Raw genomic sequence first — 19,188 nt, forward strand, 5'->3', positions numbered from 1 at the left:
CTAGAACTTATTCTTGAGTTATTTTAAAAAAAGGAATTAAGTACCAACGTTAGCTATTACGTTCTAATATATAATTCACCAACCCGAATCACAAAATACAAAGATAATAAATATGAATCAACCTTTTTAAACGTAGAACGTGTCTTTTAAACCCTCAATAATGAAATCACAATACATTTATTCTATTTTATTTCTAAATCAAAATATTTGGAATGATAACAATTAATAGTCTTATAATAATACTTATAATCCAACGATGTTGGTAATAACGTCAGCCAATGATCATACAACAAATTACAATAATACTTTATAAACTTTTTAAATAATGCTGATAACGCTAATATATATTTCAATATAAATAAAATCTTATTTCAATAAGTACAAAACCGAGCACTTTAATGGCTAGAAAGAAGTAATAACCGTAAGGAATATTTGTAATTCATAGTTTCTTGCCAGTTTATTACTTATATAAGCACAAAGATACAATAAAATCTTGTCATGATACTTGATCGTGTACTATTTTTTTTAACAATTATACTATACATAGATAGAGGGCCATTTACAGACTGTGTTATAACTTGGCATTCTAATGTATACTATGTGTTCTCACATTTCAGTTCTTTATACAATGATCGCTTGTAAATAATACTAATAAGTTTTTATGGAAGATTCTTTAAAAGTTTGTTGAACTCAACAATGAACGAATATTCCAATATCACCAAAGTGACAATTGTCATTTGTCAAAATGATGGACTGTATAAGTAAAATTGTATAGATGACGCCGCGTAAGTGCAATAATCGAGAAAGATCTCTCTCTATACTATGTTGTAATTTTGGCGCCATTACATATATTATTGATTAGATTAAATTTATGAAATTTAGTATGTATGAAACTCAATCATAAATAATGCGGAGTGAGTTTTAAGCCGACGGCGGAGGTGTGGTGGGTGGCGGCGGTGGGTGATCAGCCAATGGCAAAGGCTTAGCCACTCCGATGCGGACCACGCCCCTTGGGGCGCCCTTCAGAGCCGCTACTGCCTGCTCTAGACTTGCGTTTTCCAAATTCTAGAAAAATAAAAAATATAATTCACAACTTTTGTGGTAAACGCAAAAATTACGTTTTATCCGGTTTTCAATTCTTGTTAAAAATTGTTTTAGTTTGGTAAGCACAAACAACATTCCCTTAACTCATCTATCCACTAGTTTTCTCTTTGTGTAATAATAATAATAACACTTTAATAACAGCCTCACATCGACATCACACACAACATCACAATAACACGGTAGAAAAAACAAATTGCATGCTACTACTACTATTCTTATCTACGTAAGGTTACTTTTACAGTCAAAAACTAGCTGAGCCTGCGATTTTAAACGCCACAGCCGTAGTGTAAAAGATATCCAGCACAAAAACAAATTAAACCCGTAATTCCTGAGAATGATCTCGAGATAGCGCGAAAATAATTGTTTCCCAGTTTTGCATGATTTTTCATTGTTGTTTCGCTCCTATCATATAAAAAAAAATCAGTGGCGCTACAACCTCTTTAGGTCTTGGCCTCAGATTTCTGAATCTGTTTCATGATCATTTTTAAATGTAATTGGCAAGTAGGTGATCAGCCTCCAGTGCCTGACACACGCCGTGGACTTTTTGGGTCTAAGACATGTCGGTTTCCTCACGATGTTTTCCTTCACCATTCGAGCAAATGTTAAATGCGCACATAGAAAGAAAGTCCGTTGGTGCACAGCCGGGGATCGAACCTACGACCTCAGGGATGAGAGTCGCACGCTGAAGCCTCTAGGCCAACACTGCTCTTTATTATTATATATTATATCATATAAATCTAACATAAAAATCCTATATATGAGTACGTTAAAAAATCTCTAAATCTCACCTGATCATTAACAAATAGTAATCTATCCCCGGGTATAAGTCTTCCATCTTGTTGAGCCACGCCCCCCGGCACCAACGAGCGAATAACAACCAACGTATGCGCAGGACGCAGCGGGTCCTGATAGTCTAGGATCGAGAAACCTAGACCACGCTCGCCTTTTACTAACTCTGAAATAAAATTAACCTTTTGAAAGTTATATTCCAAATATTATTTTAATAATTTGTTATAATCTGGTAATATATTACCTGTTAAGAGTGTGATATGATGATGATATATATAAAATTATAAAGAAAACTTAACGATAACAAATCGTCATGATCGTAGAACAATGTCGGATTTGAAAAAAATCCAAAATCCACTATTTATCATATTCGGATACTACATTGACTAAATATTATGGCTACATTAAATAAAATTACATGTGTATTCAATTTCAAAGTAATCAGTCGGTAAAGTGACGGATTTGATAGACGCTCATTGATTTTTATAGAAAACTGTAATTTAATGTTATTATATTTATTTAGTTTCAAAAGAAACCCTTTTGTTTGCTTGTATGCCAATTTTCATAATAACGGAATATGAATTAAAATAATTATGACAAAAACTAACATGATTATATTATTTTGAAATGGCTGCCCTGTAAAGTTTACAATTTGTCAGATCCGTCACTATTCTACGACTATGACGAAATATGCAAATACGGTTTTAATACGTACAAAGCAAAAGTTTGCGTCAATCTTATTAATACTTAAAATGAGATAAGCATATCTGACATTACGAAACTATGAAATATAAATACAGGAAAATTTAAAAACAATTTTTTTGTATTTCCGATAATATTTTTATTCATTTCAAATTCTTCTTTAAAATAATTAACGAAATAGACGATATATTGATTTTTTACTTAACTAAAGCATTGTGAACGGTGTGAGTGGCTTCAGTGTGCGACTTTTATCCCTGAGGTCGTCGGTTCGAACCCCGGTTGTAAACTAATGTACTTTCTTTGTGCCCATTTTACACTCATAAGTAAAGGATAATATCGTGAGGAAATCCGCATGCCTTAGACCCAAGTTATTGGCGTGTGTCAGGCACAGAAGGCCGATTACCTACTTTGCTTTTAAATGAATACGAAACTGATTCGTAGCATAACACGAAATGACTTCAGCTACATATAATCTAGCTTCTATTTTAATTCTAAGACTGATACAAAATGCATATTTATTAACCAATTCAGCAGTAAAAACTAATCTAACCAACCACTAGAAAATAACTGCCGAATAATTAAAAAAAATCATATTTAAAAAACATATATGGAATAGTGTAATATTTAATTTTATTAGTTACGCGAGTAATATATATAAATAAAACTTCTTAAACGGATATAAAAGCGTATTCATTACATAATTTACAAAACTCATATTACATATAATATAAAAAATTGGCATTTATAACCGATTAAAAGTTTTATTTGACCCAGGTTCACAAATACCTACCAATAATCTGTGGCTCTGAAGACCACATAGCCAGGCCTGTTAGTGGTTCCAGACTGCGCGAACGAACCTTTCCTGTGTTACCATCTTCGACACCTGCGCCTGCGCCGGCCAGACTTCCATCTGACTTTGCCTGTAATAACCCCTCAATAAATCTTTTCATTTTTAAATAAATATTAAACAATATACCAATATCTACAAAAGCATTACATACACCGACTAAATCCTTACTGATTATTGCTTACACCTTGCCAGCCAGTGGATTGTGAAATATGTATTTAGACTCAGGGAGCGTTCAAGTATTACGTAACGCATTTTGGGGGGGAGGGGGTCCTTTGGAGAACGTTACGATGCGGGGCGGGGATTGAATTACGCGTTATTTTTAATATTGTTTTTCGCCTTTACACCACATAATGGTAATTTATAGGTATAAAGAGTCACTAGGTGGTCACGAAACCATTCATTCATTAATTGGTAAATGGTAGTATATTGCAACTTTTTGATTATATAAATAATGTTGATAAATATAAAACAATATTCACCATTGAATCGACCTTTGATTAGAAACATGTGTTAAAATAATGGATTTATATAATTCTATTTATTGTAAAATTAGTGACTATTCATTTCTTGATAGTAGATTATATAATCATCATTATTATTTCAAGTAATTTATAATTTATTAGTTCTCAAAACCAAAATTATTTAAAATTAAACCAAATACCTGTTAACTTATTATTTACTTAGGTACTTATATATTATACACGATCCCTAGTAATGCGTAATCTCAAAAACTACGATACCCATTTTGATGAAACTTGGAAATAATTTAAATCAAAAAGGATTCCATGAATTCCGAGAAACAAGAAATACATACATGAAACTGATGATCTCTTTTTTGAATTCAGTTAAAATATACCTTAACAAGTGTAGGTGCAGGTGGAGTCAGGTCTATGGCTGGCGTAGGTCTAGGTCTTGCGCAAACCATGCAGACCTCACTTGACAACTCCTTGAGAATAGATACGACTTCCAGGTGATTCATGCCTAACAGTCTGTGGCCGTTCACCTCTGAAATACATAAATAGACATCAAAGTTATTAACATTTTATTTATCTTAATATATATAAATTACATGTCACGTTGTTTGTCCGCTATGGACTCCTAAACTGCTAAACCGATTTTAATCAAATTTCCATACCGTGTGCAGTTTGATCTAACTTAAAAGATAGGATAGCTTACATATATATATAATTCTACTGTACGTGTGTATGTCACTGAACTCCTCTTAAATGGCTGGACCGATTTGAATGTTTTTTTTGTATGCGTTTGGGTGGAGTCCTGGATAGTTTAGATTCACAAATCAGCCCGGCAGATGGCGCTGCAGTCGGTACTTTCATACTTTGTTTAATATCCTAATTGCTTGAAATATCATGCAGGACAACGTCTGTGGGGTCCGCTAGTTAGTTTATAAATCTTAACTCATATATAATGTATTTGTATTACTTTTTAATTACTTAACGAATAGTAACTATTACATGACGTTTACTAAACCCGCTAATGATGTCGACGGTGACAATATTTATCTTATTATTATTTTATAGTTACCGTGTAAAGTCTATTGACGTAAACTCTATGTACGACAGTCAAGGGGCTATGCTTATTTATGCGTTACAAATGGAAAGAAGAAAAATATGTATTAGAAAAAGTTTATTTCAGACTAGTGTTAATCTAATATATAAAGTTCTCGTGTCACAATGTTCGTTCCTCCGAAACGACTCGACCGATTCTTATGAAATTTTTTATGCATATTCAGTAAGTCTGAGAATCGGCTACTATCTTTCAAATCCTTAAGGGGTGTTTTATGATACAGGATACAAAAATACATACAACCTATAATTTTTACCCCTCTACTATCAACCCCTATTTTTTATTATAGCAGATGGTTATTTTTATTGAACTAAAAATTTTTTTTCCTTGAAATAATGTACATGGCATGACGTTTGCCGGGTCAGCTAGTAATTACATAAAAAAACAACTCTTATTTGAACGCTATTGCATATAGTCTGTTATTTTCGTCTGACGACTTTCACTGCACCAGTAATTTTGTTGTATTTTTTTACTTATTCTATTCATTTTGCGATACTGAGGCATCTTCGTGATACAGCACGTGCAAGCAATCCCAATTTGTATACATCGGATTTCTTAGAAAGCTTGGTACGTATGATGCAGCCAGTCGAGTTTATTACAGGCTAGGACAATAAAGCGACAAAAGAACGTAAACAGCAATTTAATTGTCATTATTGAGGGTGGGTGTAATGCTATGCAGAGTGTATCATTATATGGAAGACAAGCTAAACCAACCAAAGGTTTTTTTTTCAGGGGGTTTGTCGTTAAATCGAGACACGTTACATGGAGTTTACACTGTACTTCCATATTAAATGATTGATAAGCCAAAGAAAGACAAACGTTCTGCTTTTAAAATAAAAATATATTTGAGGCCGCCAGTTTACAAACAACGGACGCGGCTCAGACAATGTGATTTCGTCACGTTTCACCATAGTTTTTTTATAGATAACACAATAGACAAATAATAGGAGTACAAGAAAAGCAATAGCCAATCAACCACAGCAGTGATTTACATTAAAAAACCATACACATTACAAAATATCAAGTGGGTATATATATAATAGCATATAATTACACATACAAACATATTTACTTACCAAGTAACTCATCTCCGGGTCTATGCACACGTGCACGCCCCACTGGTCCTTCGGGCAAGACAGACCGGACATAGTGATGGGGTCGGACCTCTCTACCACCTTCCACATCCACGGTGCCCTCCAGGGAGATACCCAGGCCTCCACCACCTCGGACCACCACACCTACCACTATCTCAACGTCATCACCTGGAAATGGAAATTATTATTCAACCTTATATAATTGTCTAAATACTTTAAATACGTGGCAATGCTATCAAACATAATTCTGGTCAAATTTGTTGTAAGTAAACTAAGTTTGTGTAATGTAATTGACCCTTCAGTTCCAAAGTAAAAGTGCCTTAAAATGAGTAATCTATTATGGGGCGTTCCCACGGAGCGTTAATCACGACAGTCAACTACGCTAGTCAACTGTCGTTCGTGACACTCACTAAAGTGTGAATTGATGAAACGTTCACATGGTTGGGGGATTTCGTGCCGTTCACGCTTCGTGTTTCGACTTAGTCATTATCGAAACATCGATATATAAATCTCTATCACGGTATTCCTCCAAACTTGGATCATATAACACCTTTTCCATAGAATATAACTCCAAAAAACGCGTAGTTTCACTGTCGTTAAACTTAATTCCACGTTGTTGTGACGACATCTTGGCTTCACGAACGGTATATCACGACTGAAAATCAAACACGTTTGATCTATCCACGCTTGTGTCGTGCGCCGTTCCTCACGAAAGCAAGTTTAACGCCTATGCGTTCACACAGAAGTGTATTTCACGAAAGCGTGGTTGACTGTCGTGATTAACGCCTCGTGGGAACGCCGCATTATACTTCATTATCTTTGTTCCAGTCTTGAAACACCTAACACCTAACTATACGTTTTTTGCAATATTTGTCTTCGGTCATTAGCTGTGAAGAGTAAAGTGAATGTGGATGTAGGATGTGATTATCTCTGCTTTTATTTTTTTTCGTGAGTTTGTTTTAAATGTCAATGTCAAAAATATCTTTCCAGTTGTGTATCACATCTATATAGTCATATTCTTTGTAGTTAATAATTATTATATCCACGTTGTTTTATACGTCCTGGTGACTTGACATTTACCACACGCCTAAACGGTTTATTTTATTAAGTGTATAAACCTATTTTCTGTTTAATAGTATATATCTACTAACCAAGTATGGCCTGCCACTTCCTCTTAATGGCGTCCTTTTGCTCCTGTGTCCGCGGCATCTCAAAGGCCGGCTGCGGTCGCTGTATCGTCGACACAGAGCTACGACCGCTTTCGCTCACATCGTCGACACTGGTCTCTGAACTGGATATTAAGAAATTTAAATTACATTATTTTTTTAAATTCTATCAATTTTGCTTTTGTTAAGACAGTACATTAAGTATACTAGAATAAATAATATACATATATAACTAGCAGACCGGCCAAGCGTTGCTGTGGCTAAGGTTTTTGTTATATTACATAGTAGTAAACTATTCAAGGGAAACGGTAGGCGAACTTATGTGAAAGGTAGTGTTAAAAGTACCAAAGCTTATGTGAAACGTTGGTACTTTTAACACAGCGCCATCTGTTAGAATTGTATCAAATAATAAACAAATAACAATATAAAAATAATAATAAAAAAATAACAATTGAGATGTAAGCTATCTTGTAAGCTTTAAGTTAGATCAAACTGCACACATTGTGCAAATTGGATTGATATCGGTTCGGTAGTTTAGGACTCCATAGCGGACAAACAACGTGACACGTAATTATATTAAGATTAGAGATAAATATAGGCTTAACCTAAAAAAATTGTCCTCAGGGTAGCGTGCTTGCGTGTTTATATATAGTAATGTAGTAAAGGCTCTACTAAAAATTATCAATAAAACAAAAGTAGAAATGTAATCATAGAGTAAAGTAGTTATTAACGGTCCAACTTTAGTCAAATAATTTAATGGAATTTTAACGTACGTGGTATTAAGGTGTGTCATCTGTATTTGGTGTTCGCTGGAATCAGAGTTATCAGCGCGATGCATGTGCAAGAAGGGATTGCTGACATTCGTCATTCCAGCCGCTGCGCTTTCACCCGCCGCTATGGCCTGCTGGAGTTGCTCGAATTTCGGACCACGAAGATATCTAAAAAAAACATTTTTCTGTATGTAATGAAGATAAAGAAATTAAATTTTTGAGTGAATAAGCCTTCTTGGCGTAAACATTCTGCTCCAAAGAACAATATATTCTGTGGCTCCTACACTTCAATTCAAATATCCTGTTTGTTTGTATGAAAAATAAATTGATACTTTATACAGTAAAATAACCTTTAAATGGTCACAGATAATATCTGCGTTGAAAATTTACTTGAATTGAACTGACATTTCTTTACAAGCATTTTACGTGTGTACGTCATAGGGACTGGTGCGACGCCATCTTGCCAGAAACGTTTTGGCGAGCTCTTGAACTAATAAATGTTTAATTTAAACTTTTAAAGCCAATATTTAACAGAATTTAAAACAACAAATTGTATAGGTTCTACAGACCCTAATAATAATCTGAAATGTTGTCAAATAGCCCATTGTCTATACTCTGATTTTTAAATCCGTAGAATTCTGACATTTTATAAATGTTGCTACTAAAAATGTTCTCCGCCGAAAAAGGGACAAATTGACCCATTTGAGGGCAATCAAATAAAATGCTACGTATTTTTTATGTTTTACCTATAAAACAATCACTTCACAAATCAAGTCACATAATACACAATTAACAAATATTTCAATATTTTGAACAATATATGGAATTAACTTTAATTAATTTATTGTAGTTCTATGCAGCTGAGAATTAGTGACAAGCGCAAAACGTGTCTATTGCCTAGTCTTACTGCCCTACTAAAGTTATATGTAAGCCGTTTACGTCTAAGTTTAAGTTTACGTTTAAGTTTACGTCTTTCTATACTAACTTCAACGATATCAAATGTGGCGAGCATGTTTTACTCTAGAGCCTGCTTATAATAATAATTAAAGACATGATAAGTGCTATAACAATATTAATCAATATAATAACCAAAAAAACTATAGATAAATTCTTTGGACAATTTGTCCATTTAATTAGGTGAAAGTACAAAACAAATGGAAATCACACTCACTATACTGATTTTAAATTACATAACACATCGAAGAGGGTAGCTCTCAATAGCAGTAATTGAATTCCTCTTATTTTCCAAATGAATTAGTAGTATGCTCATTGCTCACCTCTCAAGTTCTAGGGTGACAATGTTCCCACTCTGCTTGAGAGCGTCCACTGCCCTTTGGTTTGATTTACCCGCGAGTGAGACGCCATCAACTGCCACTATGCGGTCATTAACGCGCACTTTACCACTTAGAGCAGCCGCACTACCCGGGGTCACCGATTTCACAAAAATCCCGGACAATTCCTCTTTTTCACACACATAACCTGAAACGTAAATATATTGTTCAGCGCCTTGTTAATTGTTTAACTTAAAATCTTGATAGATGTAATTTTATGTATAAGGTATAAGAATGTATTTTACTACAGACTCTATAGTTTACAAGGAATACATTTTTTTACTGTGGTGTAGCCCTTCAAGCACCAAGGCGTCAGTGGGTTTTTGGTATTTCTTGTACTTTTAGTTTATAATAATTAAAGAGTCTGGCTAATGAAAGAAGATAATTGAATTATTTGAAAACTTTCAGATGGCAACACAGAATGTCATTGAATTTCTTATGTTGGTATGATTTATTGTCTTGATACTTCATGCAATTATGTACTCATTTTTATTTCTATTATATATTTTTTCCGAATAGTTAACAGGTATAATAGCCTAAACTTTGTTTTATTTGATAGAATATTTCTTTTCTTTCGCAGGATTTGATTATTCCGAATAAAGTTGTGAGTTATAATAAATATAGTTTTAGTTTTCCATGCAATGCTAGTCATTTTAAGTATCAATAGTAAAAGACTAAATATGTATAGTATTTAATTTCATAGAAATACAGTTACTATCAATGTAAACCATAATAAAATAAAATCAAGTATCAAGTAAGTTTAATCCACAAAATATATCAAACTCAAAATGAAAAAAAAAAAGGATTTATATTTTCGTATGATTGTAAATTGTAATCGAAACTACTGCACCAATTAAAAAAATTCTTTCTTTATTGACAAGATTTCAGCCTTGCGTGAGTTCAGGCCACAAGGTTAAGAATAAACTCATACAGTTGAAGTTGCATACCTGCTATGGTGATACCCAATCCATTTTCGTCCTTTTTAAGTTGCACGGTAAACCTATCTACTTCAGGTGACTCTGCGTCTAAAACATATTAGATTTAATTTTTTTTAATTAATTGCGATTAACTTGAGTCCTATAAGAATGGGATAAGACAATTCTATGTCTGTTTCATAGTTTTTTTAGAATAATAACAATAATAATAAATGTATTGAAGCGAACAGTTTGAGAATAGTAAACTAAATACGAAATAATGGCCAGTCACACTGATCTTGAAGGTGAAGAGTTTCTTGCCTTTTTTTAAACTTGACGATCGTAAGTATACATAGCTATATAAATAAACAAATTTTGATTTTAATCAATAATAATGGGCTCACCGCTTTCTGGAGGCGGAGTGATGGATTTATCGAAGACAAATCTTGTTGAAGCGGAGTTGACTGGAAGTGGTGTCGGCTGTGTGTGGAATACTTGCTCGAAACCAGCTTCCATGAGATAGCGGTCCAGAGCTTCAGGGCTTGACAGAAGTCTGTAAAAAAGTAATAATAAGTCCTGAAGCAGATAAAACATGAGTTGAATGTTATTTGCAGACAAACTATCTTAAAATCAATAAAAAATGCCCATTTCATTTTTTATTTTATGTCAATAGGATTTATCATAAAAAATTCGACCTTATAATTTCTTGACAAACTCAAACATATAATTATTAAGTAAATTTAAAATTAATTACAATTACTATGAGACAAACAGCTAATGCGCTACACGATATTACCACAAATACGTAAAAATTGGAGTATACCATAGAGAAGAGACGTCTAGCGTTTGTGTTCCACTAGTAAAAATAATAACTTGGCTTTGCTCTGTATTGTTATGAAAAACAAAATCTTAGCGATATCTTTTTAAATATGATAATTTAGTAAAGCTCGGTATTGGGTTTTATTACAAATTGTTAGTATCATATATATAATGAATTTAAGTAAAATTTGATTGTTACCTAGCCGGCACGACAGGTGCAGTTGATGGGTGCAAGGTCGCCGGGTCTACCCCACGAGCCACTACCAAACGGACACGAGAACCCGATGCCCGGAGCACCCCTGCCACCTGCTCTGACCCCATTTCCATGAGGCTTACCTAGAACCAAATCATTGCTGTGTGAAACCTGTAACTCTTGTGGTAATTACAAATCTTAACAGATGTCACCCACTATACAAAATTAAAAAACTTCCTAGGCAGTGTCAAGTGGCAGTGCAACACATGGGTAAGAGTGCAATCCTTTAAATAGCCACAGCAATATGTTAGCGAAGCAACGTTGCAATACGGGAGGCGGTAAAAGTACCGTATGTAATCAAAACAGTGAAATATTGAATTATAGAGTAGAGACCATTGATATATAAAAAACCCAAGATGCACAATCAAGTCTAAAAAACGTCCTCAAAAAATGGGCGCAACATTCTAAATTGTGCGCTAATTTCAAATAGTCTCGCGTCTAATAAGTGGAGTCGATGTTATTTATTTGTGTTTTTTTTTATAAATAAATTTATGTACTTTTGAACTTTTTTTGTGTGTAGTTTTTGACAAATATATTTACGCTATATAAAGTGTAGATCAGGAGGTAGCCAATTTAACATTTTTTTTAATTTAAAGAAAAAACTTTTTAACCGGATTAAAGTTATGTATTACTAGCTGACCCGGCAAACGACGTTTTGCCATGTATATCATTTAATATAAAAAATAGGGGTTGATCGTAGAGGGGTGAAAATTAGGGGTTGTATTAATTTTTTAATGCTGTATCATAAAAAGATAAAAAATAAAAATTATCTAAAAATTACAAAAAAATAGGGATGGACTACCTTTAACATTTAGGGGGATGAAAAATAGATGTTGGCCGATTCTCAGACATACCCAATATGCACACAAAATTTGATGAGAATCGGTCAAGCCGTTTCGGAGGAGTTTAACTACAAACACCGCGACACGAGAATTTTATATATAAGATTATAAATTTCCAACTATTTAACATCCAACACCTTTTGTCTTTAGTCACCGTGACCACGCACGCTGTAAAGCACCCGAAAAGTCGGATAAATTTAAAATTATGTTAAATAGTTGTAAATAAAAAAGTCATGTTCGACTCCACTCAATACCTTGTCCTACCGACCACGGTCGGTCGTAAAATTTTATTGCTTTAAGTACGTATACACTGCGTTGTAATAACAACTTTAAGCAATTCGCGTAAGGTTGATTTTGCAATAATATATGCTTGTAACATATACTGTTATAGACATACTGTTATAGAAAGGGACAGGAATAGTGTTTCGGGACACTTTCGAGCGTTACTTTTATTCGAGACTGTGCATCTTGGGTTTTTTGTATATCAATGGTAGAGACTAAAACAATTTTTTAAATTTTATAGGTAAGGTACACATACTAATTAATTTAACTATCATGTCACCACCTTTGTCCCTTGAGTGAGCTGACGAAAGTTCTACTATTTGTACTGCCTATAATTCGTTATTATTTCTTTAGCTTTTCTAATTAATAATCATTATTGATAATTTTATCTTTATATTTTTTAATCTTGGGTAAACATCGAAAACACATTTAAAATATTATTATCCCAGCTGCATTTTATATGTATATATAAATAATATTATTGTAAGATTATGTACTTAGTAAATGATGGAACAAAAATAATTTTATATTATTTATCTATGTATATTATTGCTCTTTAATCTTCTTATAATAAGCATTAACTATTTCTAATTTAAGAACACAATAATTTATAAATAATTCACAATAAAGCAAATTTAATAGAAAATAATGTTCGTCTTGTTTTAGTTATTTCTTTAGAAATCAAACTTAGATCAGCAATATTTAGTAAGCAAATGTAATAAATCCAAATTATTGAATTAAAAACGGAATTTTCATCTTTATTAATGATGGTAACAAGTTACTTACATCTCCAATTTGCAATATATGATCACCCGACTTTAATCTTCCATCACGATCAGCGACGCCACCAGCAAGAATAGTTTTTACAATAACACCACTGGTTCTGGCGCCAATTATACCTGGAATAAACAAGCTTTTATTGCAGTTCAAACTTAGAGCAATTATTATTTAAATTATAGTTAAATGTTGGTGCATGAAGCTATGTGTCATTACAATGATGACATTATAAAAACTGGCATTACTAAATTTATATTATTAATGAAGCTGGAAGCTCCATGTGGGGCTGAATTTGCGCATTTAGAGCTGCAAGCGGTGGCCCGGTGTGACGTACTGTTTCGCCTTTCCGAGCACACGAAGTTTCTTAGAGGCTAACTTAGCCTTTCCTTCCGAATGACCGCGAAACTGAACTGATATGTCAACGCCCAGTATCCTGATGCTAGCAGAGGCTTTAAGGAGTGTCATCGAAGAAGGGAGTAGCGTCAAATGGTGTTTTTTTTGCTAAAAACGCGCGAATTTGTGTCTTCTTCGGGTTAAATTGGACTAGATTTAGTCAACCCCACGTAGCAAGTACAACAACTGCCCAAAAAATAACTGCCCGGCCAGTTTTAAGAGTATCCCCAGTGCTGTCGTCCGCATAGCAGTATGTATTTATTATAATTATTATTAAATTAGATAATTTTAAAAAGTTAATAATTTAATCATAGTAGAGAAGTTATAATCTATGGAATTTATCAACAGACAAAAGTATGAATAATTTTTCTTATACTACTTACCAAATCCGAGACCAGTGCCATCATTGACCAAATTTATTATCTCAACCTGTGCCCAATCTCCAATGACAATACTATTTGCAGATGCCAGTGACTCATCGTTTCTAGCTATGTCCAAAATACTTCTTGTCTGGAATATGAATTCATTTGGCTATTACAATTTTTTAATTAAACCTTTGTAAATTGTTTGCTTTTCCTGAAGTTATTTTTTATAAAATTATTGTGAATACAAAAAGTCATGAGTTATACTATATTATTAAATATAATATAAATTTACCTGTTTAGGTGATTCAACAGATCCTGTATCAATTCCTAATATTCTTTCGGTCTCCCCAGACAAACCAAATTCAAGGCTTTGCGGTGGCGAAACCTGTGGAACTCTTTGTTCTTCATCTCCTTCATGTATTCCAAAAAAATTTCTTGTTTGTAAAGCAAGGTCACCTAAACATAAGAACTAACTAAATAAACAAAGATACAAAGTTAAATCCACAAATACTAATGAAGACAAACATTTTCATATTCATTCAGATTTGCATAATCAATTAATATTATTTAACCATTACCATCACTAATTATTGAATTTCTTTAATAAGTACAATTTCATCTGAAAACAAAACCCCACACCCCAAATAAGATTCATAAGTATAAGTTTATTTTTATAAGAGTAGAGTGATTCTATGACTAAACCCAATTTAATGAAATCTAAAATATACCTGCAGGTGTTATATCAAAGTCATCTGGAATAATAGAAGGATGATGCGCAACCTGAGTAGTGAGCATGGCTACAGAATCCTGTAGTGTTACTATGCTTCTTAATATTGGATTCTCAAGCAAATTTATAAGCATATTTAAATCATCATTTGTTGCAGCCTAAAATTTATAAAAAATTAGATATATTATTTTCGTTATGATTGAATATATATTTCAAATCCAATACATTTTTGACGCTTGAGTTAGAATTATCGCGAAGTCTCGTTTCTAAAACTTATAAAGAGTGATGAGTTTGTTACAAAAATGTCCTAGTCAAACTAGGCTCATATACCTTGAATAATAAAATATTTACCTTTAACTTTGGATCATCGCTCGTATCCACAGCTATTTTGACGCTTTCTAGTTGTTGTAATGCATTTGAAATATTCATCCCTAAATGCATACTGAAATGTAATTACAAATAATGATATGTATACGAGACACTAAAAGCATTAACATAATATGTATAAAATATTACTGTGGTACACTAACTTTTCGTGTGCCTTCAGCATAAGTGTTAGTCTTTGTTAGTTTGTTGTTATAAACTATATAGTTGAAAACCTTACGAAATATCACCTTTCACAAAGAACTGAATATTTAATTATAAAATTTATTAAATATTATTATATATATGTTTATTCATTAGACAGTACAATTATTATCTTTTGAGTTTTGTCACTTAAATGATATTGACAAATTACATGAAATTAGGGTTACCAACGCAACAAAACACCTTTATTTCGGGGAAATTAGCAACAATATTGTCTTTTCATAATGTAACTTTTTTATTAGGTTGTCTTTTATTTTTGAAGCTATACTTCTTTTGGGTTAGGGAAAAATAATGACAGTAAATTTATACTATGCGCACGCAAACCGTCACAAAAAACCGACACCCTAAAGTTAGCTATAATCAATATTTTAGTTTTTTCTATTGTTAGTGGTTTTTTTCTACAAACGTAGAATTAAATTTTTTGAAAATATTTTTATCTTGTTACGCCAAAGAAGAATAACTTCTAACACGTGTACATAAGTACATATTCGCTGTTTTATTTATGTTACTATTGTAAAACTCTCCAATGCTTGAGGTGCGGGACCTGATTAAGTGATGGAACTCGCGAGGATTGGCGTGGCTTCTTTTCCAATAATATATTTATAATTATTATTATTGTCGGTTGTGGTGTTTGGTTATACAGACTTAGGAGTAATTAGAACGGGAAAAATAATCGTAAAAAAGGAAACATCAATGATTTTAATTCTTTTTTCATTATAATTATGTTTTTTTTTTATGGTTCTGGCACGATTTGTACATTAGCCAGCGTCAAGTATAGGATTTTTTATAATTCGTGCTTGTCTTTAGAAATTCGACCGTGTCCTCCATGTACGGTTTAGGCACTCGCCCGGTACCGCATAACCCTCCCAAAGGCCGAGAACAAATTTTAATTAAATTAAAACTTGCCCTCAAACCGGGAATCGAACCCGGTACTCCTCACCTAGCTGCCACTTAATAAGACCGCTAGGCTATGTGAGGCCCCTTTATAATTATGTTCTGTAAAGTTTTGTCTACATGCAATGAGAATTTTTACCACATTTTCGGCGTAAAAATGGAATTCAAAGTTTTCCATCAGAATTTTATATTTCCTTCTCTTTCTTTTCTCCGGCATATATTTTTTGGTGCACCATCGCCAATCTTCCTTCATTTCAATCATCCAATCCTGGCTTCGTGGACATATACTTGTACTTGAAACTGAGTTTTGGAATAGAGATGTATGGACACAGAAATTGATAAATTAATTATTGATTTACATATTGAGCCAGATTTTAAATCTAACAATACACAAAATTCATGCTATTCAGATTAAGACGAATAGATTTAAAAAAAAGAATGGATCTTATATTATATAAAGTCAAATTGTAGTTTTTATTCTAATATTAAACACGGCACTCCTTGATACCCAAATTATGGAATAAATGAGGTTATTAATTATTTATACAGTACTTTCAAGGTCTATTATTTCTATTATAAAAAGTGAATTTAATTAATAAACTTGTTTTATTTAGTGTGGGAAAATAAACTTATTGGTTTTTTTATTTATTTTAATTACGAAAATAAATATGGCAACTTTAAGCTCCCATTACCAACATAACAGCTGGAGGTAAAATAACTATGAACGGACTATAGGTGCGTTTTCCAATTACAGCACTAGAGCGCATTATGCGGCATAATGCTCAACGTTGAATGTTCCAACTACAGCAACGCTTCGCACAATTGAGCACTCTCAAAACTAATGCTCTCGCGTGCTTTCGCAATAAATACCAACACAGTGACAGAAAATTGACCAGTATTTTTCTTTAAGTTGGCATTTATCGAAATTTTCCTTAGTAAATATTATTTATTGTTGAAAAATTTGTAAGGCTTTCGTTTCGTAGATTTTGAAAATTATTTCAAACTGCTAAAAAAAATAAATATAAGTATGGTTGAAGGTATAAATACCTAGTTACTTTTTTATGTTCCACATTTAAAATATGAATACAATTTTATTTTAAAATTCGGATCTGTAAACAAATTTATTTTACAGGATTATACTCTTGTAAACTTTGCAATGGTTTTGAAAAAGTATATAATTTTTTTGAAATCATTTAAAAAAAATTACTCAAAACGTAAATGATGTAAACTTCTTACATGAAACTATATATTTTACTGTTTATTTAGTTTGTAAAACCTTATATTCGTTAAAGGTTTTCTCTTATTTCAGTAAAAAAAATTTAATGAAATAATTTGATTACTTATTAAAATAAGCGTAAAAAGTTTTCAACCAATTATTATTGTTAACAACATTATTAATACATTAATGGGGTTGCTAACTCTATTCAGAACATTTTTTTTTTCAACACTGATTTAGCGCACTCTGCTGATGCATTTGATTTTGAAAACTAATTCACGTTCCAATTAAGCTTCAGCATTATGCGGCATTATGTGGCCAGCGGCACTGAGTCGCATTATGCTCTGTAATTGGAAATTGGAAAACGCACGTAGTGAGTAGTGAGTACTGAGTAGTGACTAGTGAGTACAGACACAGAGTTCTTTCTTTCTATTAAAAATATCAGATTTTATAAATTAAATAATAATCTGGTTTCCCTTCAAAACGTATAAAAAAAAGAAAGTAATAGACATTTAATAGCAATTTTATCATCGTTTGATGATGACAGTAGTTTCTAATTCATTTATTAGTTACATTTTATAAGACCTAAAACGATCGATAGGACATTTTTTAGTTCATATAATTCAGTATGGCGGATTTAACTACGATTGATTTAACAAATTCTTTGTGTTTAGTAAATCACCATGCTCTGTCTAACTTAATTATTGAATTAGATGATACAGACGAGTCATTTGTTGGGGATATAGCTTTTGAGAGTACACCAATAAGAGCTCCATCGAAAAAGTTACGACAATCACTCCTAAAAAAGAAGGTAAGTTCTTTTATTTTACATTTGGAATTGCCATAAAAGAATATCTACATTCCACACGAAACACTGTCAACCAAATTCCCTAGATGTTAACTTACTATTTTACTTTTTATTATATACAATCACATAACTTTGTTATGATTTTAGCTTTTATTGTGACAATGAAATATGCTTTTCTTATCTATATCTATTAATTTTTCAGAAATTAGACAAATCACCAGAGAACTCACCAGATTCCAAAATAGGAGAATGCTCTATTTGTTGTGAAAGAATAGGGAAAAGACCAGTTTCATCGACAATTTGTGGACATATTTTTTGCACAACCTGTATAGAAACAGCATTGCAACATGATAAAAGATGCCCACAATGCAGAAAGACAATGAAAGGAGCATATAAATATCATCCAATATATATACCATTACAATCTAAATGAAAAATTAGAAAAGAGTATATGTCATTTATTTAACTTAATACTATACAACTTTTTACATAACTGCTTTGACAATTTATATTTTATTTTATTCAGATGTATGAATTAATCAGTTGCTATCTTATATATAAGATTAAGAGAACAATAGTCATCCAATGGTTCTAATATTTCTAAAGGGATCAGTATTTTTCTTTTCTATTCCCACAATAATCTATCTAATTAAAAAAAATATTTAATGTATAAATTTTATTTAGGTTATAGTTAAATACCATTATTCTGTTCTGTAAATTTAATAAGTGTAATTTTACCACATGTAAATTTATTTAATGTGATATTATTTTATGACAAAAGCCCTAATCATAACAGAAGGTTTTGGCTTTGGCAACTTAGTAACTGTAAATTATAATAAATGCTCACTGTTTGAAGAATATTAAATGTCACTAGTATGAATCTGCTTATTTTAACTGTACCTTTGCCCTTTAATTTAAGT

The 19,188-nt window shown here is 32.3% G+C and overlaps 2 protein-coding genes across 3 annotated transcripts; one reads left to right on the top strand and one right to left on the bottom strand.

Moving 5' to 3' along the window:
* Positions 1 to 175: 175 nt before the first annotated feature.
* LOC125050048 (patj homolog) lies at positions 176 to 15,485 on the bottom strand. 2 transcript variants are annotated; one of them, XM_047649649.1, is made up of 17 exons: positions 15,293 to 15,485; positions 15,114 to 15,204; positions 14,764 to 14,920; positions 14,328 to 14,491; positions 14,054 to 14,180; positions 13,287 to 13,399; positions 11,323 to 11,459; positions 10,709 to 10,857; positions 10,338 to 10,415; positions 9,337 to 9,538; positions 8,063 to 8,227; positions 7,275 to 7,414; positions 6,106 to 6,291; positions 4,302 to 4,450; positions 3,386 to 3,515; positions 1,893 to 2,059; positions 176 to 1,065 (listed from the first exon to the last, which is right to left on the bottom strand). In XM_047649649.1, exons 1-17 carry the CDS (start codon positions 15,310 to 15,312, stop codon positions 922 to 924), a joined length of 2,319 nt encoding a protein of 772 aa, XP_047505605.1. In that variant the 5' UTR covers positions 15,313 to 15,485; the 3' UTR covers positions 176 to 921. The 2 variants fall into 2 exon arrangements, with proteins under 2 accessions (XP_047505605.1, XP_047505688.1); XM_047649732.1 differs by having other exon boundaries at positions 15,377 to 15,395.
* Positions 15,486 to 17,833: 2,348 nt separating this feature from the next.
* On the top strand, positions 17,834 to 19,148 carry LOC125059714 (RING-H2 finger protein ATL8-like). The gene is made up of 2 exons (XM_047664293.1): positions 17,834 to 18,271; positions 18,471 to 19,148. Exons 1-2 carry the CDS (start codon positions 18,089 to 18,091, stop codon positions 18,699 to 18,701), a joined length of 414 nt encoding a protein of 137 aa, XP_047520249.1. The 5' UTR covers positions 17,834 to 18,088; the 3' UTR covers positions 18,702 to 19,148.
* The last annotated feature ends 40 nt before the right edge of the window (positions 19,149 to 19,188 follow it).

Source organism: Pieris napi, chromosome 1 (assembly GCF_905475465.1).
Source record: "Pieris napi chromosome 1, ilPieNapi1.2, whole genome shotgun sequence".
Lineage (NCBI taxonomy): Eukaryota > Metazoa > Arthropoda > Insecta > Lepidoptera > Pieridae > Pieris > Pieris napi.

What these genes read in the sequence shown, in the direction of transcription:
- LOC125059714 (XM_047664293.1), top strand. Translation starts at nt 18,089, where the DNA reads ATGGCGGATTTAACTACGATTGATTTAACAAATTCTTTGTGTTTAGTA. An exon ending in AATCACTCCTAAAAAAGAAG is followed by an intron (nt 18,272 to 18,470) that starts GTAAGTTCTTTT and finishes TTAATTTTTCAG; the next exon opens with AAATTAGACAAATCACCAGA.
- LOC125050048 (XM_047649649.1), bottom strand. Translation starts at nt 15,312, where the DNA reads ATGCTGAAGGCACACGAAAA. An exon ending in CTTTGATATAACACCTGCAG is followed by an intron (nt 14,492 to 14,763) that starts GTATATTTTAGA and finishes TCTTATGTTTAG; the next exon opens with GTGACCTTGCTTTACAAACA. An exon ending in TTCAGAGCCACAGATTATTG is followed by an intron (nt 2,060 to 3,385) that starts GTAGGTATTTGT and finishes ATTTTATTTCAG; the next exon opens with AGTTAGTAAAAGGCGAGCGT.